Consider the following 23878-nt stretch of genomic DNA (forward strand, 5'->3'; position numbering starts at 1 on the left):
TCACACCAGGGATCCAAACCGGCGAACCCCGGGCCGCCGAAGTGGAACGTGCGAATTTAACTGCTGCGCCACTGGGCCGGCACTGGGATAGTTTTAAATTTGAATAAAGTACAGGGAGAAGGGAACCTTAAAGCTTTAAGGACGGCCCTGCCAGCATTAGGGTGGTGGCGCAGAAGTGCAAAGCGGTGACCATGAGTCATTACAAAGGTGAACTAACTCCTCAAGACAGCCCCAGAGTGTAGGAGCGGAAGGTAACGGGAACTGAGAGACGACTATGACATTTAACCTTCGGTGTCTAGTTACGTAAGGGAACAGCTAAGTCAGGAGGGAAGATGTGAGTGTACTTGGGGCCACGATGGCTTTGAGGTTACAGAGGACCATCCAGATGGAGAAGTTCCGCAGGTGGTTGGACAGGAACTTGGGAGAGACGTCAGACCTTGGGAGTCACATATACAGACGTCTGTGTTGAACCTGTGAGAATGGAGGAGTCTAACAAACAAAACAGAACGTCATGATAGGAGAAGCAATGCTATTTTCCTCAAAAGTCACAGAATCTTTTTTTCCCATCTCATCCCAGCAGATGTAAAGCTGTGCTACCTGCTTATTATGTGCGTGGGAGAGAACTGACGGGAGCCGGTAATTCAGTGAGGCTGTGGGAACGCAAGATCGGGAAGGCAGAGAGCAAGGGCAGCAGAACATTGCATTTATCATTGGCCCAAAGGCTTGTGCAGGAACCTAGATTCTTCCTGGATACAATTTTGGGCAGCCTGTTGCTGACAGGAAGTTTGCTTCCAGACTCCAAGGGAAATAGGTTAACCTGTTTCAGAAGATGGCTCACCCTCGTGTGGGCGCAGAATGGGAGAGGATAACACAGGGAGGTCCCAGGGACACTGTGGGAAGAACAGGTACGCCGAGAGCCATGAGTCAGAAGACAACTAAGTCATAACTCGACTGTGGTAGAGAGACGTCACCAAAAAGTCACAGATGGAGACATAACCGGGGCAGAGTCACCTCCAGCTGGGGAAGAATCCAGGGGCGAGGGAGAAAATGAGGGAAACCGTATGGGAGTACGCAACACTCATGCTACCTGTTTCACAATTCTGTTGCGTGACTTTGTGAAAATACTTTATAAGGAAGTTAGCAGAGGCTCCCTGAGGGGCTGTTAGCCTGAGGAACAAAATGCAGCCAAACCCAGTTTCTCTGTGAATAACTAGAGGATGCTTAAAAAGTGAAAGACGTTCTATGAGAATAAGAGTAAGCTCCTGTCAGAATCCTGGAGGGTCTGACAGCAATCATCAGTCTGATGAAGCCACGCCGAGTGAAAGCTACTGCAGTCTTAGCTCCTGGCACTTCCTCAAACACCCTGCTCGCTTCCTCCAACAGAGGTAACCTGAGAAAAGGAGCAACAGTGATATTCTTCTGCTCTTTGCGCACGACTCTGTCCCCCAGGTTCGACACCAACACAAAAGGCTGAAGCCCTCCCCATTCGGGAGGGACTCTGGATTCCATGAGGCCAACCACTAATTTGCCTACTCGCCTCCCTCTGTTTCCCACCCCCCAACCCTCACCATGTTTCTTCAGCTAGCCATCTTTCCCACAATCAGGCAATCCACAAATTAACTTGGCAGAAAGTAGTAGGAATTCGGGGGCGACTTTTAAAGGTGAAGCCCCACGAAACGGATGTCATGGTGAAGGGAAAAGAAGTACCAGTGGCAGCACATGTTGGAAACCACACTCTTCCCATCGCATTATACCTCAGAACACCAGGGAAGCAGACATACAGGCAGAAGAATAACGGAGCAATAGTTGGAGAAAATAGCAGGGGAACTCCTGCTAGAACCTGGTTCTTAGCTGGTACGGCTTTTCAGCCCGTCACTCTGGATGGGAGAGGATCCAACCACCACGGCAGTGGACAGAAAGCAGGAATATGGGCAATCCACTCCCCTTTCTCAAGAATAAGGAAAAGAAATAAAACAGAATGGCCGTTTCAGTCGAGGATTTCTTGGTTGTAAATTACTTCTTAATTCTTTTTTGTTTTTAAAGATTGGCACCTGAGCTAACAACTGTTGCCAATCTTTTTTTGTTTTGTTTCTTGCTTTTTCTCCCCAAATCCCCCCAGTACATAGTTGTATATTTTAGATGTGGGTCCTTCTAGTTGTGGCATGTGGAATGTCACCTCAGCATGGCCTGACGAGTGATGCCATGTCCGCGCCCAGGATCCGAACCAGTGAAACCCTGGGCCATCGAAGCGGAGCGCGTGAACTAACCACTCGGCCACGGGGCCAGCCCCAACTTCTTAATTCTATTCAAATTATTTTAATCATGAAAGGGTTATTAGTTATCTGCATAATGAAATAGTTCATGGAACATAGCTATAGATGGCATTCAGCTACTAGAAATAAAAACAAACAAAAAATCTTAAAAAAATACGGAATTCTATTTCTTTCTCATGCAACAAGCAGTCTAGAGGTAGGCCATTTAGGGCTGATATCAGCAACCAGCTCCTTCTATCTTTTTGCTCAGGCATTCTTAGCATGTGACTGTCACCTTGTCACCACAAGATCAACCTCCAACATCACACCAACGTTCTGGGTGGATCACAAAGTCTCAAAAACTTCAAAAAATTAAATACAGATCCCATTCCCTGATGAAAATTTAAATCACAAATTAATAGAAATTTACAGCTATCGAACACCTAACCAATTAGAATTTAAAAGACAAATGTCTAAATAACTTTTGGTCAGAAAGAGAATCAAAACTTATACTTTGCAGTGAAAAGCAATAAGTACATGACATGTAAAAACTTGTAAGATAAAGCCAAAGCTACACTCAGTCAAAAATCCAAAACCTTAGACATACAGATTAGTAAATAAAAATAAAATTGAAAAACTTAAGCACTCCAATGAGGATTTCACGGAAAAAAACTATAAAAGAAACTAGACAATCTGGCTACTGTCAGCTCTCCAGACTCAACACACACATTGGCTTTGCGCACCCCAGACACCCTGACCTTTTCCACATTGCTAAAACATTCCACACGCTTTCCCGTCTCACAGCCTTTATACTTCCTTCTGACTAGAAGACCCCCCCCCCACATAACCCCCAGCTTTTATCTAGTTAACTCCCACTTGTCCTTCAGATTTCAGATCAAACTGGCCCCCAGACAGGCCAGATCCCCCTGTTTTATGATCTCACAGAACTCTTTTCTTTCATAGCCCTTATAATGGTGCATCACTGTTTTTTTGTGATTACCTGATTCACATTTCTCAACCTTACCTGATGGTAAACTCCATGAAAAGAAAGATCATGTCCGTTGTTTTTGCCATTATATGCCCAGAACCTCATCAAGTACATGACACATTAATTATATGTTCAGTAAATACTTAGTTAAATTTCTTGATCCAGAGGGCATTGTCTCTAGCACTACAACCAGACAAATATCGTTAGCCTCAAGCCATCCATACCAATGTTCCTCCTTCTCATTGATGGAGTAACCTGATGGTGGAAAAGCATCAGAAACAAGATTTCAGCTTTCCCTAGAAACCAACATTTCTTAATATTTAAAAAGTTATTTCAAATGAATAACAAAAATATGAACACATCCATAGAAAAAGAGGCTAAATACATGACAGGCACTTCACTAGCAAAAGGAGTACAAATAGCCACAAACATACAAAAGATTAACTCCACTGGTAATCACAAGGAACATGGAAACAACGCCACTACTGCAGAGATAAGAACTACGTATATTTTTATATTTTTATGGAAGTTACTGTCAATTTTTAAAAATAATTGAGAACTACGAGTAAACCTTGACAGGTTTTACATGTAGAAATGACCAGAGAGGGAACACCGTTGTCTAGTAATGCTGTCCTGGTGGTGGACTATATCTCCTGCTTACAGTAACCTAAAAAAAACCAATAGATGCAATGAATAAAGTATCAACCAGACAGGAAGGAATCACCAGCCCAAAAGACAAGAGAAAAGAACAACTCAAGACAGAAAAGAGCACATGAAAGATGCTTTTGACCTGTGGACATCTGCCAACTCTGAAAATTTTAACTTTCACTTTTACGGCCTCCGAGGTCAACAGGAATAGAAATGAAAGCCCTCCCTACAAAAAACACTGGGACTCTTAAGGACTATACACCAGGGGAAGGGACAACCACACTTAGACCAGCCGTTGCGTAGTCTGGTGGTCCAGGCTTCCATCACATGGGTAGCTCGGGAAACCTTGGGTCTTCAACATAGATTAGGATTATCCCGAATTTGCTGAGCTTTTAGGTACCTGGCGTAAGCAATGTAAACCTTCTCCGGAGGAAAGCTTCATCCTAGGCTTCAAAATATCCCTACAAAGAACTTTTCAAGAACAATGCGATAAGAACATCCATGCGTGCGCGTGCGCGCACACACACAGACAACTTGCACAAGAACTAACAGAAACCACAAAAATCAAAAACAGATCCACTTTAGGTATTGGAATTATCACTCACTTTGTGGCAGCATAACCTCATTATCAAAATCCAGGCAAAGTAGTATGAGAAAGGTAAAATGAAGGCCAATATTACTCACGGACACAGAGGCAAAAATCCCAAACAAAATATTAGCAAACACAATCCAGTAATACATAAAAATACGTACTACAGCAGGACCAAATTAGGTGTATCCAAGGAATGGAAAGTGGGTTTAACATCGGAAATAACTAAGTCAGAAACACCAAGCACTGAACAGATAAGACCGTTCCTTTGGATGTTCTTTAATAGATACTACGACTGCTATATCTGCACTTAATATAGCTGGCCATTCATTTTGGGGCTAACTCCTTGTTTTAGATACGTTCATAAAATATTGACATATTGAATTATGCTATAGCAGAGGCTGGAAAGTGGAGACTTTGAGTCAAATTCAGCCCACAGATGGTTTTGTTTGGCCTCTGGTATTTTAAAGAAACTGAAGCCAACATTTATAAATTGAGAAACTTCAATAAACCCAGATTTATGGCTTCTCTCAAAAAAATAGGAATATCTGGAAAATACTGGCCCCTCTTTTTACCTGGAAACAGTCAGGTACAGCTATGGAATGGCTCCCTTTAGATGCGGTGTGTGTTCTGTTTGCTAGAGTCTCTGCCACTCTGGCCAAGTGTCACTTGCCATTAATCTGGATGTGTTCTTTTTTCCCCCCCTTTTAGAGTAAACTTCAGAGAAAAATAAAATATTCATTGTTCTCTCTCTCAGATGAGGGAAATAGAAAAGTGAACAAAGAGGGGCCTATACGCCAGAAAAAGTGGAGGAAAGCACATCTCTTTGTGGACGTGAAGAATGTCACTTCGCGTTGGGTATGCTAACACCTAGTCAGCTTCACTCCTATGTATCACCCACCTGGCTCTCTAGGCATCAAGTTTGTGACCTGGGAAATGGCCTGGAAGCAGTCTGCCTCATTCTTGGGACTCTCCACATTTACAGTCTACCTCTTTAAGTGTTGACCTTAACTTTCAGAATGCAACCTTATTTCCCTAATTCCCACGTTCCTGGGGAGCACCGCGCTAGCCCCCAAATGCCAACGGAACTTCACAGTTGCAATCGCTACTTATTATCTATCTTGAACCTCAACTGAAAATCAGCTAACACCTCTGTTCTCTTTTCTCCCTTTGTTTCCTCCTCCCCAAATAAGCTGTTGCTGAATCTGAAAAAAGAAAAAAGTAGACAGGAAGGTTTACTCTGTGACCACAAAATATAATAGTCAGTTGGTATCTCAAGTGGCAGTCGATTCTCATAAACGTTTGTTCAAACTACATAAACGTTATTGCTGCATGTGGGACAAACTAGACTTCTTTTAGACTGTTTTGTCTAAGGCACTGGGAACAGCTACTTATCATGTTGTCCCTGTTCTTTGGGGAAGTCATCACCAGTGAATATTAGAATCCTGCAAGGGGAAAGAGCAGCCCAAGCCTGCAGAGCAAGACAATGTCTTTCCATCCACATATCCCCAACACAGCATGGAGTCTGACTCTGAGTAGATGCTGAGCAAACCCCTTTTGACTGACTGAATGAATGAATGAATGAACAAGCACATGCTCAAGCCTATCTTCAATCTGCCTTTTCTATTATAATACTATCATGTGGTAGTAGGGCTTCTGTCCTGACATATACAGATGCTCAAACATGTAATTCAAAATTCTTTAAATGGTAATTTTATCACAAGACCCCAGAACTGTCTACATTTATTTAAAGATGTATCCAGAAAGGAGTTGATTTTCCTTTTTGTGAAGACATTTGGAAAAAGCTATAAAGATTGTGTATACAAATGACTAAACGTGAAGCTGGAGATGCTGTGTTAGAATACATAGTTTATACTAACTTATACTCTTTATACCATCTTAGAGGTTAAAATTAGCAAGGGGTAAAAAGCTCAGGAAATGTAACTAAACTTTTTCTAAACGTCATATGTGTTTAAAAAAAAGTCTTATAAGCCTGCTTTCTTATGTTTAGACTCAACCATGAGAGAACAAGAGAGGGCCAGAAGTGTGCGCGTCTAATACAACGAAGCTTTAATAGAGCAATATTTGTTTTAAGGGTTAGTCATATAAACAGATGTGAAAGCCATCTGTTTGCTCCATAAGTGCTACTTAAAATTTATAACAAAGGACAAAGTACATTTCAGCAGATAACAGAATATAGGCCAAGATCACACAATAGTTAATAGCACAGCAAGACTAGAATCCCAGGTCCCCCAAGTCCAGGTTGGGTGGTCTGCCCTCCAACATACTGCGCTATGGGCTTACAGTTTGAGAATAAAATTGTACGCAGAAAGTGTACTGTCTTAACTATGAAGTTCTGTTTACCAACTCAAGAATGTGCGGGTCTTAGAACGATAGTAGAGTGATCAAGTTACTCACAGAGGATATAATGAGGCCACCTAAGTTGACACACCATTGTCTTTGGTTGCAAATGTTAATTCAAGGCAATTTTAGCCTGAAATCTGAGAGAGTAAGTGCATCATCCAAGGTGTTCACGGTATTAGCAACCCAACTACTCCAATAAGAATCCTGTGTGCTCTAAGAGAAAAACTCTCCACATCAAAGGTGTGCAGGGCATTCCAGATGGGTAAATTACAAATAGACTATCTCAGGCATGTGATACTAAGAAAGGTCCTACTGGCAATATAAGAATAGAAACACTGATTCTTCATACAAAGGTGTTACACAGGTTGCAGGCAACAGTCCCTTCATTTGAAGACAGTTCAAAAAATTAAATTAAGCAGCCTCTCTAGGTGTCATTAAACAGCCAGATTAGAATAAAATTGAAACCCAATAAATATGAACTTAAACTACAATATATTTGAAAAGATTTGTTGATACAAAAGGGAATTAGGAAAATAGCAATCAGAAAAGTGATAATTACGGGATTTAAAATTTTGCCATTGTGTTTCTAGCAATCTGTCTAAGAATGCAGTACACTTTGACCAAGGAGGTGTGTAGTGTAGATTTGGTTGGTGTCTGGTATGGCAAAACACATCACAGGCTAACACAGCCTGCATCTCTAAAAAACAATTTCCTCTGGACCACTTGTATAGTCAACCGACCTTCTGGTCTTAATTTGGTTTCCTTGGTAAGTTGATTTACCAGGGAGAGAATGTACTGATAAGGCCAACAGGAATGTCTGGTCTGCCTGACAGTGATAATTGTGAAGTAGATTAAAATATTGCCTTTCATGCGTACATTAGTCTCCTACAAGTTTTATTAAGTTGTCTCAACTATACAATGTCCTTATCACCTTCAATGAGTGTACTCTCGATGCCTCAGGTCGTAAACTGAAAGGGCACATCTTGGACCTTGGTAACCTCACCAGGAGACACAGCCTGGGAGGCCCAACCTGGACAGCTGGTCAGTCTCTAATCAAAATCAGTATAATTACCAGCCCACAGAAAGCCACTGGACCCCAGAGTTCACGGTTACCACTTACTTCATGCATTCCTTAATAACTCAGTAAGTTTCCTAATAAAAGCTTCTAATAAATCCAGGGATTGTTTTCTCACATGAGTGCCTCCACCATGTAATTCTGTTCATAAGGCAATTTTCACCTTTAAGAATGGAGTGCGGGGGTGGAGGCAGGAAGAGAGGGACAGAGGTAGGAGGGGAGGGGAGCGTTGGGGGGAAAGGGGAAGGAAGAGAAAAAGAAACAAGTATTAATTCAGGAGCCCATTAGCTTGAGTTTCAATATGAGGTCTACTACTTACCAGCTGTGTGAACTCGAGCAAGTTACTTACTATCTTGGTGCTTTAGCATCCTCATCTGAAATATGGGGATAACAGGATCTACTTCATCTCCTGTGAGGATGAGTTAATATGCAAAAGTACCTAGGACACTGCCTGGCACATTGTGAATGGTTTTGCATTTTATTCCTAATAAATTTTCTAATCAAGTGCACTTTTGCATTTTGCTACTGAGACCGTAAAACTCCTAACACCAATTTTCTCAAGTGCAGAAAATAAAGTACAATGCCCACTCATCATGAAAGCAGTATTTACTCCCATGAATATGAAAATAACAAATGAAGCTGTGCTTGTTAAATTTTAACATGCACAGGAATCAACCTGGCATCTTGTTAAAATGCAGATTTTGGTTCTGTTGGCCTGGGGCAAGGAGATTCTGCATTTCTAACAAGTTCGCAGGGGATGCTGATGCCGCTGGTCTGTGCATCACACAGGCTATAGACGGTTTGATTCAAAAGAAAAAAATAACTAGGAGGAAGAAAGTAAAATAAAATATTTAAAATGACCACCAATAAAGAGTATCATAAACAGCTGTATTAGTATTCCTACAAAGACATTATAGGTATGCCTTAGATTGCACAGTAAATATATTACTCAAACATACGTTACACATATGTGTATATATACATGTGTATATATGTAATATATTTATAAATATATTACTCAAACATATATTATACACATATATACCTATAAACTGCATTTGTTTGTTTTATTCATATTTTCCTGTATTTAGGGAGCATCTTATTGAAAGAGATTCTGCCAATATTTTTGTTATAAGAATAACTGGCTAATTTATTGATAAGGTTTATTTATTTATTGTTTAGAACACAAAAGTAATATATTCTGGTAGGAAAAAATTCGATCATCTCAGAAACCTATAAATTTAAAATGGAAAATTTCTCCTTTAATCTTCCATTTCGAAGCCCCTTGGCTAATGACTATTAAGAATTTGGTGTGAGGGGCTAGCCTGGTGGTGCAGCGGTTAAGTGCACATGTTCCACTTGGGTGGCCCAGGGTTCACCGGTTTGGATCCTGCGTGAGGACATGGCACCGCTTGTCAAGCCATGCTGTGGTAGGCATCCCACATACAAAGTGAGGGAGATAGGCACAGATGTTAGCTCAGGGCCAGTCTTCCTCAGCAAAAAGAGGAGGATTGGTAGCAGATGTTACCTCAGGGCTAATCTTCCTCAAAAAAAAAGAAAAAAAGAATTTGGTATGATACTTTCAAATATTTGTCTATTCTTATATATGCAAATATAAGGCTTTTCATCAGAAAATGGATTCATACTACAACACAATAACGCAACTTTCATTTTAAAAAATGTCCTAGACATCCTTCCATGTCAATACATAGACATTCATCTCATTTTCTTCAGTGACTGCATAGCATTCCAACATATTATTACTTATTTACCCTTCCCCATTGCCGTGCTTTTAGTTCTTCTCTGATTATTTAATATTACTAATAATGCTATGATGGATTTTCTTATACACGTCTTTGTATAGTTGCATGAATACATCTGTAATATGGTTCTTGGAAGTGAAATTGTTGTGAAGGACATGTACCACCTAAATTTTGAGAACTGCCAAAATGCTTTTCAAAAAGACTTCTACCATTGGTCCATAAACCCGCCAATTGATGCCCACATTGCAAGATGGATATTTGCAATCATTTTAACGTCTTGATAATCTGACAGGAAAGAGCCATCCCTTTCTTATTTTAATTTGCATTTTCTTGCTTACTAGTGGGATTTACCATCTTTTATAATGTCACTAGCCATTTTAATTTCTTCTGTGAATTATCTATTCATATCACTTGCCAATTTTTCTCCCAGGTTATTATTTTTTTTGGAGTTCTATGCATATTAGATATTAATTATATTTCTAATATACACATTAAATTTTGTTATGTATGATCAAATTTTATTTGTTGCCTTGCTGTCTTTTAAAGTTTTATGGTGGGGCCAGCCTGGTGGCACAGCGGTTAAATTCGCATATTCTGCTTCTTGGCAGCATGGGGTTTGCTGGTTCAGATCCCAGGTGCGGACATGGCACTGCTTAGCAAAAGCCATGCTGTGGTAGGCGTCCCATGTATAAAGTAGAGGAAGATGGGCATGGATGTTAGCTCAGGGCCAGTCTTCCTCAGCAAAAAGAGGAGGATTGGCAGTAGTTAGCTCAGGGCTAATCTTCCTCAAAAAAAAAAAAAATAGAAAGTTTTATGGTGTTCATTGTACAGAAATTTTTGTGTGTCAAGTACTTCTCTCCTGGATTCTTTTTTGTGTTTTCTATTTCTTATTTAGGAAGCTTTTCCCTATCCCCAATAAACAAAATATCCTCCCATATTTTTTCTAGTAATTTCATTGTTTTAGTTTTAATGTTTACATCTTTTTAAAATTTTTTTTGGAGGAAGATTAGCCCTGAGCTAACTGCTGCCAATCCTCCTCTTTTTGCTGAGGAAGACTGGCCCTGAGCTAACATCTGTACCCATCTTCCTCTACTTTATATGTGGGATGCCTACCACAGCATGGTGTGCCGAGCGGTGCCATGTCCGCACCTGGGATCCGAACCGGTAAACCCCGGGCTGCTGAAGTGGAATGTGTGCACTTAACTGCTGCGCCACCGGGCTGGCCCCTGTTTACACATCTTTAATCACGGTGTATATCAAATTGTTTAAAAATATACTTGCATGAGACTTTTCCCACCGGTTTTATGGTTTAGTCAACACCATACTATTACTGCTACAAGGCTTAGAGAAGTTTATTATGTAAAATATCTGGACAGCCTAAAAAGAACATAGTCAGTGGTCCTAGCCTTTTCTCCATGTAACTTTTATTCAACCTATTTTCATATTGACACCCCAAGTCAACTTTTATAAACCATCGAATGATTAAACACTACTGCAAATTAATATTCTGAATTATTGCATGTTGGTTCTGCCTGTATGCAATCTACTTTCATGGTGCTGAGTCAGCACCAGAGAAGAACGTTCTCCTCATTTAGGTCTCTGCTCAGATGTCACCTCCTTAGAGGGACTTTCCATGGCCACCCTATCAAACTTCAGCTCCTTCCATACTTTTGCGCTGCTTTATTTCTTACAACTACTTGGAAAAATGACACTACATGGGCTTGTCTACTGCCTGGGTCACCATAAGGGCAGGGGCCAGAACCTATTCACCACCATATCTCCAGCATTTAGAACAACTGATATATGTTGAATAAATTACCAAAGAAAGTTCTCAAGATGTTAATATAATCAAGTCAAAACCAGAAAGTACTATGTATGCTGCAAGTGGTGAATCTGTATCTCATCAGTCACTGCATTTAGGCCAGTTAACCACGAGTTAAAGAAAACAACAAATTAAAGGAGGTGCATGTTTGACTGATTCAGGAATTCACGTTACTTTAAAAAAATGAAATTCCTCCCTAAAAGTCAAACTATCCAGTCTGCCCATTTTATTTCTATGCTTTATTCCTTATTATTAGAAGCTTATTAAATACATTAGACCATATTTATATAATGGAATACTAAGCAACCATTAAAAAAAAGATGTGATACAACCACATTTATTAATATGCAAAGAAGTTGGTGTGGGCAAAAGCATGCAACAAAATATATAATTGTATGACCCATTTGCATAAAAAAGAAGTATCAATGACGTGTGAGCATAGCACACGTTCTCTGGAGAACATACATCAGAACACTAACAGTGACTATCTCTGGGCAACAGGACTAGATTTGATTCTCATTTCTTGAAAATAAACACGTCTCACTTATGTAAAAAGGAAAAACTGCTTGTTCAAGGGCAGAAGAATGCAAGAAGGTGACTCGGTGGATCTGCACTCAGCACCAGGCCAACCTCCTCCTTCTAGAACACCTTCCGACTCTGCACAGGCTGGAGAGCTAAAAACTAACTTCCCAGACTCCCTTGCAGAAAACCTTGTGGAAGATCTGAAAGTCAACAGTCAGGCAGAGCCATCTGCCTGTGGCTTTAGCTATTCTGAATGGCACGCTTAGCCAGGGAGAGGCTGACTTTTTCTGCACCCCTATGTAGTTGCTAGGCGCCAAAAGATAGTTGTGGCAGGTCCCTCACATCTAGAACACAACCACTGCGGCGTGTTCTAACATCAGTAATTCCGACGGTGAAGCCCCTGAGTGGGGCAGAAGTTGCCGTTTCCCCATGGGCCAGTAATATATGTTCTGCTGGGAGTCGTGCCTGGAGAGCCCAACTTGAGCCCACTCCTCCTTACCTTTCAACGACTATGTAGGGAACTATGCAGTTTCAAAAACCCCAATATTAATCCCCATTCATCCTAAACTAGCTAGAGTGGTTTGTTTCCTGCAAGCAAGTTGTCAATGATACAAAAATGACAAATTGTGTATCATCAACTGTAAAAATAATTCATACTACATAAATCTGTTTCGGAAAGTGGGGAGAGCATGCAAGGCTAACACACAAAAACGTATATACACACAAGGGAAAAAAGGATCCCTAACTACATGAAAATTTAATGTAGTCATCCCTCATGGTAGAACTATGGGTAATTTAAATTTTATTTTTGTTTATTTTTCTTTAAATTTTCTTTTTTTTTTTTAAGGAGAAAACCTTAAAAGCCGTTTTTTTTTTCAAAGAGAAGAAACAACACCCTCGTACAGGAGGAAAAAAAAGAGTAATTTCTGAATGTCTCTTGAAATGTTTCAGGCAACTAAGAGATGAACTAAAGGCATCAATCTGCATGGAACACCATAATACGCACAGAAGTATGTCACATGGTCTAAACAGGGAGCGAGTCCCCATGGTTCATGAGCTCAGAACAAATATTTGTCTGTTCTAGGGGCACAGTCAAGCTGACTGCTCTCTGCTAGGAAAAGGGCAGCTATCTTGGGAACTAAACATATGAAGTGAGACTAGCCAGTGCCGCAGCTGTTGGCAAGCTTTCTTTGTTTATAACAGCAGAAGCATATCCCTTAGAATTGGCTAGCCCAGGCATAAAAGAGAATAGGAGTGCCTTCACCTACCCAATCATTAAATGAGATTTTAGAAAACAAAAGGGCAAAAGTGAAATGAGCAAAGAAGACTTTCTTTTAAATGCTTTTTTTTTTAAGCTTTCCACTGAACATTTATATACTGCTTGAATTGCTCTTTATTCCTCCATTTTCTCTACCCATTAGCTTCATGACTTAGGGCTCAGACAAGGACAAGTCACACTTCTTTATTCACTGGCAGAAATTATCATGAAGGGTCACGATGCATTTGCAATCATCAAACAAGAAGCAGACAAAACAAACCATTCTTAAGCTATGGAAATTCCTGTCAAGGAATTTTATTAGAATTAGATTAATAAGCAAATATCCTTATAACTATTAACACAGTAGTCTTATAAAATTATTTTTTAAATGTCATTTGATACTATTTACTCTTGTAAAACCATCTTTCAAAGACAAGTTTTTAATTTTGATAAACAGTAATTTTGGATTTTTTATGGTTATTGATTTCTGTGACCCAAGAAACCTTTGGCTAGCCTCAAGTCACAAAGATATTCACCAATGTTTTTCTCTAGAAAGCACTATACTTTAGCTTTACATTTAGGCCTATGACCCGTCTCAAATTCCCTTCTGTGAGGTAGGGGGTCATGGTTCATCTTTTCCACATGGATATTTAGTTGTTCTGGCTCTATTTGTTGAAAAGACTTTCCTTCTCTGTTGGACTGCTTTGCTACCTTTGTCAAAAATCAAACGACTATATAAATGTGGATTTGTTTTTAGGCTCTCTCTTTTATTCCATTAATTTACTTGTTGATCCTTAAGTCAGTATCACACTGTCTTGATTATTGTCTACTACTTACTATCATACTCCTTGTATTGCTTTACAAAATTTAAGCCTCTATAAAAGAGAGTGTATAAATTAAGTTGAAATAAACGAATGGGATCAAGATGAGCCTAAAACAATCCTTCTGAAAATTATTTTTAAAAATTGTATCATGGCTTTGAAAACATTCCATCATTACTATCATATCTAGAGCAAAATATATTTGCCCACAAACAAATGAAAAAGTATAAATTCTTCTTTATTACCTTCAACTGAAATTATGTATGAAAAGTGTTTCATTAATTTTTCTACTCAATTTCCCACCAGGTTCCCTCAACTTAGTTATTTAATACCACAATGTAGTAAGCTTAAAGACAATCCCTAAAAAATTCACGTGTCTGAAGCTAGAAGATGGGTACACAGTCTCCCTTCAAACATTTAAACTTTTCCATAATAAAATGTTAAAAAGTCATGCATCAACTTCAGAAATGTGCCTAGTTAAAAAAAAAAAAAAGTACATGATTTCCCTTATAAAAAGAAGTTTCATAAAATTTCTTTTAAAGTTTAACTTGGAAAAGAATATTAGGAGCAAGAATATAGTATTATTTTATAAAATAAAAAACAAAGCAACTCCCAAAACCAATTAAAAAAACCCATTGCAGGCAAACCACACATGGCTCTTGGAAGCTATTGGGCTGCACTAATTTTGCTCAAATTAGCACAGAAGAATCCTCCCCCACAACCATTATCCTTTTTTTAAAAAGCAGATAGCCTGAACTGTCAAACCTCTGATTTTTTCCTAAAGATACAGCTTAACAGCTTGAAACAACGTTGCCAAACTGAGAGTAACACCAAAAATCTGTAAGATTTACAATTTGTTCTTAACCTGAAACTTGGCTTGGAAGCATAACACACACACCTTCCTGAGACAACTCTATAATACATTAACAACCCCAAACACTTAAAGAAACTTGCTAAGATAAAAATGGGATGTTTATTATTTTTCTACGGCAGCAATGAAAATCACTAGAAACTGTACTTTCGTCTTTTTCAAATGATCTGCATTTAAATCATACTTTTTCAAATAATTGGTATAGGAGATAAAATCCTCAAAATATTTAGACATCAAAGACAGAAATACTGATTTTTTTACCCATTAATGATGAGAGGAAACAAGAGATTCAGTTTAATCAAGATCTGACATTTATAAACTTTAAGCATTTAACTGAGCTAAAAGATCAAAAGATTAATTATAACAATTACAGGTAGAGAATATCATGTGTGCATTTTCTAGGTTCATTGGGTAGTTACACATCCAGAGAACCAACAAGAGTACCAATGTCAAATAACGGAATTTGAGCAAGCACTCTTAACATCACTTGTATCTAATATGCACTACATGCACATGATGCAGGTAGGGAAAGTTTATGAATCCATGCATTAACGACAAGACAGACTGGGACTACTGCCAAACGTGCACTGAGTCAATTAGGATGTTGCTCAAAGTTCTTTATACTTAATGGTTTCCATGAAAACAACTGCAGAAGCAGAAATGGGTACACATCCCAAAGCATCTTCTTCATTTGGTTTCCTGTGCTTTCTTTGCATTCTGTTTTTCTTTTGCCTAGAAATTAAAGATAGCATGCTATAAAATCTCAAAAGTTTACTTTAGATCATATTAAAATAAAATGTGTTTAAGAGAGCAATCTTAAGCTAAAGAGCTTGAAATGTATCATTTATAAGGTTTCTACAGCATTATCTTTTATAACTTGAGACTTGGAACAAACTACTCCTGGACAATTATGTAGTTATACTTTGTCCTCAATAAAAAAGGATCATGTTTGGTTTCCAGTTCTTTCTTATCTGAAACTGAAATGTACTATTATAATTGTAATAACTTAAAAATACGTACTCATTCCATAAAGTCATACTCATTGGTATTTCAAACAATATATTTAAAGATGTGCCCATTTCTCAATCAAATTGAGTATAAGAAAAATCCTTTATTAGTTTCTGCATGTTTGAATAAATGAGTTTAACATAAGAGTTTAAATGACTTTACGTAACATCACTAAAGGATTAGATATCTGTAGTGTTGATAAACCCTATGTATATGACCTAAAAAATGTTTTCACATTACTTCATTTGATCCTCACAATTATATAGCTTGCAGTAATTCCACTTTTTTAGCAGATGAAGAAGACAGAGAGCTTAGAGATGTCATCAAGTTTGACCAAAGTCACACAGCTAGTATATAACAAAACCTCAACAGAGGTCAAAGGACATGTGTCCTGTAGCAGTGCTTCTCAACGTACACACCGACGACCTGGGGACCCTGTAAAATGCAGACTGATTCAGTAAAATGCCTGATGTTCTAAATTTCTAACACACCCTCAGGCGATGCCAACTCTGCTGGTCTCAGATGACACCTTGATAAGATTTTAGAGTACTACAATATAACGTTCTTTCTACTATGCCATGTGAATCAGAAAGGAACAATTAAATTAGGCTTTTGCTATTAAGACAAAACTTCCTCAGATTAAAAAATTATGTAATTACAATCCTTTTTTATAATGTATTAGATAATACAATTATTATTCAACTGTTCGATAAAATTGAGTGCTATGCCTTAGAATATATTAAGAGTAAATATGTTATATGTACCATACAAAAAATAATAAAATTGCCTGCACGAACATTTTTAGTTAACCAAAATAATTTGTAGTATGAAATGTGTAAGATTTCTCATACAAAGAAGTTTCCTATTTCCAAATAATGAAAATACAATTCAATTTTAGACAATTTTAAATAAAAATAAGTACTTCTTTCCTTATTGATCTCTGAATAGACTCTGAATATAAAGAACGTTTAGTAGGGGTAACAATAATGAATTTACTAGTCTATGATATAAACTTTGTAATGTAATTAACTGAGCAAAGACATATAATGCAGAGAGTGTCCATATATTTATTAAACTATATAATTCAGATAAAACTAAGAATAACTTAAGTTAAAAATAACTGCCACCATTTCTGAGCACTATGTATTTTACAGATACAATCTGATTTAATTCTCATGAGTGTGAAGCAGGTGTGATTCCCAATTTACAGATGAGGAAATAGATAGCATAACAAAGTAAATAGCCTAAAAGCACCAGCTTAATAATAAGTAACATATCTGAGATTTAAACTGAAAGCTTCTATTATTCTGTTCTGCCTTCGTTAAAAAATACCACCATATTTCTAAATAGCATGGAAAAAATGTACACTGTTAAAAAATACTTTCCTTCTACATAGTATGCTAATGAGATATTAAAAACTGCTGACTCATCAGATAATTCTGTAATCGTAGATATTAATGTAGATATTATCGTGAATAACAACTATTCTTCTACCGTATTTCTATTAAGGGACAGAAAAAGTAAGTTCTGAAGATTATTTATCACCAACAGAATTATAATGTCCTAGTAAAACATGGACAAAATTCAACACTGTGAAGTTGCTGTGAATTCCCCATTAGCAACTGAATCTATGATTTTACACTATGGTAGATTATTGGTGGTTGCTAAAAACTTGGGACAGACAATGATTCAGAATTACACATAAAGGCTGAGATAAAAATTTAAGCCACAACTAGAAAGACCCACAACTAAAATATGCAACTATGTACTGGGGGGATTTGGGGAGAAAAAAGCAGAAAGAAAAAAAAAATTTTAAAGAATTCTAAGTATACTTGAATAAGTGACAGTTTCACAAATGAAATCTTAATCTAGCTGATTTTAGTTTATATTTTAAGGAACAGATGTGGTATGTGACACAAGAAGTTTTATAACTATATACTTTCAGTTACCTCCTGAGAGGTTTTTATGTAACGCACACTCAGTGAACTCATCAGATAAGGGGAGAAGCCTCATATAACAAAAGCACTCACAAGGCAAGATGCTAACCTAATTCATTAGGGCCATAAGCCCTTGGGAGAACCACAGCCTTCACCGTTTATTACTCTGTAAAATGCAAAGGCTTCCACAGCTCAACCACGTTCATGCCATCGCAGCTGTGAGCAGCTGCCTCCATTACTAGAAACCTGCACCTGGATGGGTCTGGCCTTTAGCAACACCGCCTAGCACAGCCGCATCTTTCCTGTTTGGTTCCTTCTACGCCTTCCACGCTTCGACCCCTTAGTCTACTGGGACTGGGGGAAGGGAGGGCGTCTCAACTTAATACTCCATTTCTGAATTCGACATATAATTTTTCTTAGAAGTATTGCCATTAAGTAATAACTATCACTATTAAAGCCTTTATATTGTATTTAATTATAAAATCTAATCTTAACCTAGTCTGTTTTTTAATTTTTAACATTTGCATTTATCAGCAGAAAGTGATAGTGAATACGATATAATGATTTCTTTTTTCAAAATAAGATGAACAAAAATACATTGGCGGTAAGGAAATGAAATTGATTTATTGGTAGAGAGTAAGCATTTAATTCTAACCATGGATTTGAAATTTTGTGGATGTGACATTTTAAGTGGCACAAAGCTATTCAGGAGATACCCTGTACGCCCCCAGGATCTTTAGCGTGACTTTATTCCAGCACCTATCAGAATAATATTCAGCACAGTACTATAATTGTTTATTCATTCCTTTTTCCAACTATGCCACGAGTTGCCTGAGAGAAGACCGTGTACATCCAGGCTTTAACAGAATGCCCAGAATATAGCTGCAGCTATATAAATGTTTGATGAGTAATTAAAACGTTTCAAAAATTTTAATCAAATAATGAATCTGAATTCTTTTCAGAATCTAGAGGGATAACAGATATTGCATATACACAAGAAATAAATGTATCTCAATATTGCTTGTGCAACATTACTAATCAAAGAACAGTTTGGAGAAATAGGCAAAAGCAAGCAGGTCAATAAAACAAACGCAAGCACAAGAACTGCCTGCGCTAGTGTCCCACTAACACTAGGCATTCATATACTGCCACCCTGTGTCCAAAATAATGTGAACTGAAGAAGTACAGATCTAATGCAAAAGCTGTGGTCTCCAACTATGCTTTCAAAAACACCTGGGGATATACCGTCAGTAAAATCAAACAAATATAGTCCTTTTCCTAATTTGCACACAAAAAAAACTTATTCACAGACCAACTTTAAGCAAAATACAGGGGCTGGCCCTGTGGCCGAGTGGTTGGGTTCGCCAGTTCAGATCCTAGGCCGGGATCTATGCCCCACTCATCAAGCCATGCTGTGGCAGCATCCCACGTGGAAGAACTAGAATGACCCACAGCTAGGCTATACAACTATGTACCGGGACTTTGGGGAGAGGAGGAAAAACAGAGGAAGACTGGCAACGGATAGTCAGCTCAGGGCCAATCTTTCTCGCCAAAAAAGCATATTTCAAAAAAAAAGCAAAATATGTACCTTTCAAATTTCTCTAACAACATTCGTCTGGTCCCGAATACTATTTATCTATACTTAAAATCTGACATATATAATTTAGCACAGCATTCTATATTATTATTTTGTTTAATATTTTTAATAGAGAAATATTTCATAATGTTTCATACAAAGAACACAGTATCTAGGTACTCTGCTTGTTAATCAACTAATTTTGAGAGTCAGAGGACCCTAACTGTTAATCTAAAACTTTAAAAATCAGTTTCCCATGTTGGACTTTAATAACTTTAATACCCTGAGACATATGAAGAGAAAAACATATGGAAAAGAGAAGATGTAGCAGTCTTCTGCAATAATTTTGGCATTTAATGCTAAAAGTTGAAGCATATATTTCAGGATCTGGGTACTAAGGTATACAAAAAAACCTTAACTCGCAACTCAGATCATTTAGAATTTATGATGATATAAATTAGCTGGCATGAAATGTATCTCGCTTCATAAACTGTAAAATTAATATGAAAAATATACCTACTATGTATTATGTATTCTGGTCTTTAAGTTAATGGTCCAAAATTTTATTTGTCTTCTCAAAGTGTTTCTCAAAATGTGGTACACAGACCAGCTGCATTAGAATCACTTGGGGAAACTTATTAAAGATTCTTTCCCCTATATCAGATTATCTGGGGAGTGGCCAGGTAACACATATTTTAAGAGTGCCCAGTGATGGTCACCTTCAGAAACACTGATTTACAGTATAAATTAAAAACGATTTAACTGAATTTCACTTTTATTCAACAAATATTTTATTTAAGTGCCTTACATTGAAGAAAAAAGTCTGAGAAATCAGAATTTTTCACTAACCTACGCTAGTTTTCCGTCAGTGGAAAGAATACTGGCTTAGGAATAAGAAAATCTATTTCTTAGTCTAGGCTACATTTTCTTCCCCCTTCAATGTCCATTCTAGTTCTAAATTCTATGAGAATTCAAATTTTTGCTAAACTAAATAAGAAAAAAATCTATTATTTCAATTATTAACATTAAAAATTTGTCTTCAGCTTAAAGAAAGGAAGATGCTTTAAATTCTATTCTAATATAGTACAACCTTAGCTCCTGACACTAAGGATCCTGGAAGGCTGAAGCAGTAGGGAAAGCTCTTATTTTGATTTTATACTATCAGGATGAACTAATGTCCATCTAGCATATACAATAGGCAAAAGCAGAAAAAGAAAAAGAAAAAACTTCAACAAATTTACCTCTACTCAAACCAAAAGAAATCTTTGTTTTTAGGGAATCTTAATCTAATTTAAGTATTCACTAGTAAAATACTCACCTTTTCCACTAGTGGTATTAACTGCTGGTGTTCTGCTAAAGTCTTTAACAGTTCCATAATGAAAGGCAGATAATTATGCTTCCTTCTGATGTTTTCAATCTGAAAATACAAGAAATATCAAACCAAACTAATTTTACATTTCCACTAAGTTTCTGAAATTTTAATTTTTGCATCCAACTCAAATTAGAAACGGGAGAAAATCCTCCATTCTCGTAGGAAAAATATTAGAAATAATGAGATTCTGTTCCCACTGAGAATAAAGAGTAATATAATAAAACATGTGGAGAGAGTTTCTTGAGTGTGGTTTCATACTCTTGGCTTAGCGAATAACAGAGGCTTTTAAAAATCTAATCTAAGATTACTTACGAAAACTTACCTTATGAAAGCAAACTCAAGAAGGCCCACATGATAAATCAACACTATTATTACGACGCCTACACATATAACCAGGCCAAGCCTACAGAGACCAGCTTTACTTTTGTGATCAAGAATAAACTTTCTTGGAATTATTATTCATCAAAAGGGGGTAGACAGTAGGGAAAAATCTGTGCTTCAATGGAAAATTATGCAACATCTAGAGCACACCCCCGCCCCGTTACTGATCTAGCCTCCACTGCCACTGAGCTGTTAAACACTCCACCTGGTAGGGGCTGAATTTACTTCCCTTCTCCCAGAGGAAGAAACAGTCTCCATCTTTTGTAAATTCATTTCAACATTCCTTTACTTCATATAAATTTGAGCTTGATTTCTCATTTGAACTACTTGTGACATCTTACAGGTTCCCTCAATTTCTTAATGAATTAAATAAAATCTTAACAAATGTTCACTTTACATCAATATGAGAATCATTTTATCTTTTTTTGAACAAAGCATTCTCAAACAATGTAGCAGGGAAAGATTTTGAAAATTAGTTTGTGTTTTATTTTAGGCAAATAGTAAAAATTAGTTAATTATGTAATAACCCTGCATAAGAAGATATAAATGATAGGTAGTTATTTTTAATATCACATAAGATGGAAGATAAACATTGAAGCTTTCATCCCTTACTTACCTGTCTCCATGACCTTGGCCTCCTTTTTCCTGCCTGGAACACGCGGGAGCCAGCCCCTACCACTTCTACCTCAAGAAATCCTACTTGTCTAAAGTCCATTTATTTCATTTAATATTCATTTGTTAGTTATATACGATGCAAAGCACTATGATGACACTGGTGAGCAATAAAAAGAAAAAGGACAATCCCCGCCTTCAACTGAGCTTCAAATGAATAACGATGCTTTTTCTACTGTGACCTACATTATAACGGACCATTTCCAAAGTCATACAAAATTCTAAGTTCCCTTCACTCTTTTACTCTCTTAAAAAAGCTTCTCAGAGAGATTTCGAGTTAAGAATGACATTATCAAAAACAGTCTTGCTTTTATTTTACTCTGAATTATATAAACGCTTAACATAACTAAAGTTAAATCAAAATTTTTTTAAAAACTAAAAGATTGGAAAGCAAAATAAAACAAATGAACCCAGTTGTGTATCAAATTGTTGAGAGAACCATACCAAGACAAAAGTTTTTCAAATGAATTTAAAAATACAGTAGTTTGTACATTCAAAATGGGATATATCCTAAGGAAAAAGTAAACTTAAGAAAAAAATTTTTCAGTTGTTTTTAACACTACTGGTATTGTTATTCTAAACTGTTATAATAGATATACACACATACATTATACACACATATATAGCCTAAAGCAAACAAGCAATCAGACACACGTATGCTATACATATATAGAGCACAAAGCAAATAAGTAATCATGTTAATGTTGTTAGGAACCAAGACTTTCAGCTTAAGAGAAAAGATTCAAATGCCTAACCTCAAATATAAAGCCCTTTAATCCTAAATTTGAGTATTAATATGAATTCACATTGTATTTTCTCTTCAAAAATCAAACAAGAAACAAACAAAAAAGCATTTCTTAGCTCTGAAAAGACCTAGAAATACAACCCATCAGGATCACTAAGCACCCTGAGCACCCAGATGGTGGTTTCTAAATTCCATTTCCCACCAAAAGGACCTCGTTGAAAAAATGGCTGATTCCAAGTCTGAAGCAGGAATTGTACAAGATGAGTCTGAGACGTCCTGTCATACTAGAAAGCAAGGAAGCTATCAAAGACGGAGAGAGCCATGTCACAAGGACTTAGGGAACAGCTTGAAGTGGCTCCAAATGGCCAAAAATGGGAGAATTTGAGCCTCAATAATAACTGCATTGAACTGAAGCATTAAAGAGGTTAAAAATCTGTTCGTAATAATACTTAAAAAAAATTAAAAAGAAAGAAACCTCGCTAGTTACCTCTGTAGGGTGCCAGGGAATCAACTCCTTATTCTGAAAACTAGTAAATGATGGGGGAAAAACTAGCACTTAGCATAGCGTCATGTCAAAATGCCCCACGCTACACTAAGCACGGAAGGAACAAATGAAACCTACCTTATATCTTTTTAACTTCTGCACTTCTTCTTCGATAAGTAGCTGGTTTTTGGCAACTTCTGACTGAATAGCACTTAACATATTATTACCCTGATCTGTGTCCATGGGTTCCTCCTTAGGGGAAAGAAAAAGAAACACACACCCTAACGATTGAGGCTTAAGTCCAGAATATTTTACAACGATAAACATATGCAGTTATTTTCAAATTCTAACTCTTAATATTGGTGACAGAATACCAGCCTACCAACTGCAATTTTAAAGGATAAAAGCCCTAACTACCACCTTCCCTATTTCCGTCTTCTACAATAATACATATGAATTTTTACCTAAAAACAAGCTGTACTGTAGCACACAGTATTGCTATAATCTTCTGTTAAGCTATAAAATAAGTTTGCTTAAATATACTCAAGAAAATGAGAACAAAGGCATGTAAAAAAAGGTCTTTGTCTATTACCAAATCTCCTCTCCAATCATATTTACCACATAAAGACAATCATGGAGACTACTAAAGATTACATATGAATCTAAACGTACCTGATTAACTCTGTAGGAAATACATTCTAACTTGCTTAATATACAATGAAATTACAGT

The 23878-nt window shown here is 37.2% G+C and overlaps 1 protein-coding gene across 7 annotated transcripts in view; it reads right to left on the bottom strand.

Annotated features, from left to right (window-relative positions):
- Window positions 1–15261: 15261 nt before the first annotated feature.
- Window positions 15262–23878, bottom strand: part of UCHL5 (ubiquitin C-terminal hydrolase L5) — a 40976-nt gene continuing 32359 nt past the window's right edge. For 4 of the 7 annotated variants that reach the window (XM_070602334.1, XM_070602333.1, XM_008542747.2 and 1 more), the window contains 3 exons: window positions 23287–23400; window positions 20813–20911; window positions 15262–15705 (listed from right to left, as the gene is read on the bottom strand). In XM_070602334.1, the coding sequence (XP_070458435.1) occupies window positions 15661–15705; window positions 20813–20911; window positions 23287–23400 (258 nt within the window). In that variant the 3' untranslated portion in view covers window positions 15262–15660. The remainder of the gene's footprint in view (window positions 15706–20812; window positions 20912–23286; window positions 23401–23878) is intronic. The other 3 variants (XM_070602336.1, XM_070602335.1, XM_008542748.2) reach the window with 1 other exon arrangement.

Source organism: Equus przewalskii, chromosome 31 (assembly GCF_037783145.1).
Source record: "Equus przewalskii isolate Varuska chromosome 31, EquPr2, whole genome shotgun sequence".
NCBI classification, from domain to species: domain Eukaryota; kingdom Metazoa; phylum Chordata; class Mammalia; order Perissodactyla; family Equidae; genus Equus; species Equus przewalskii.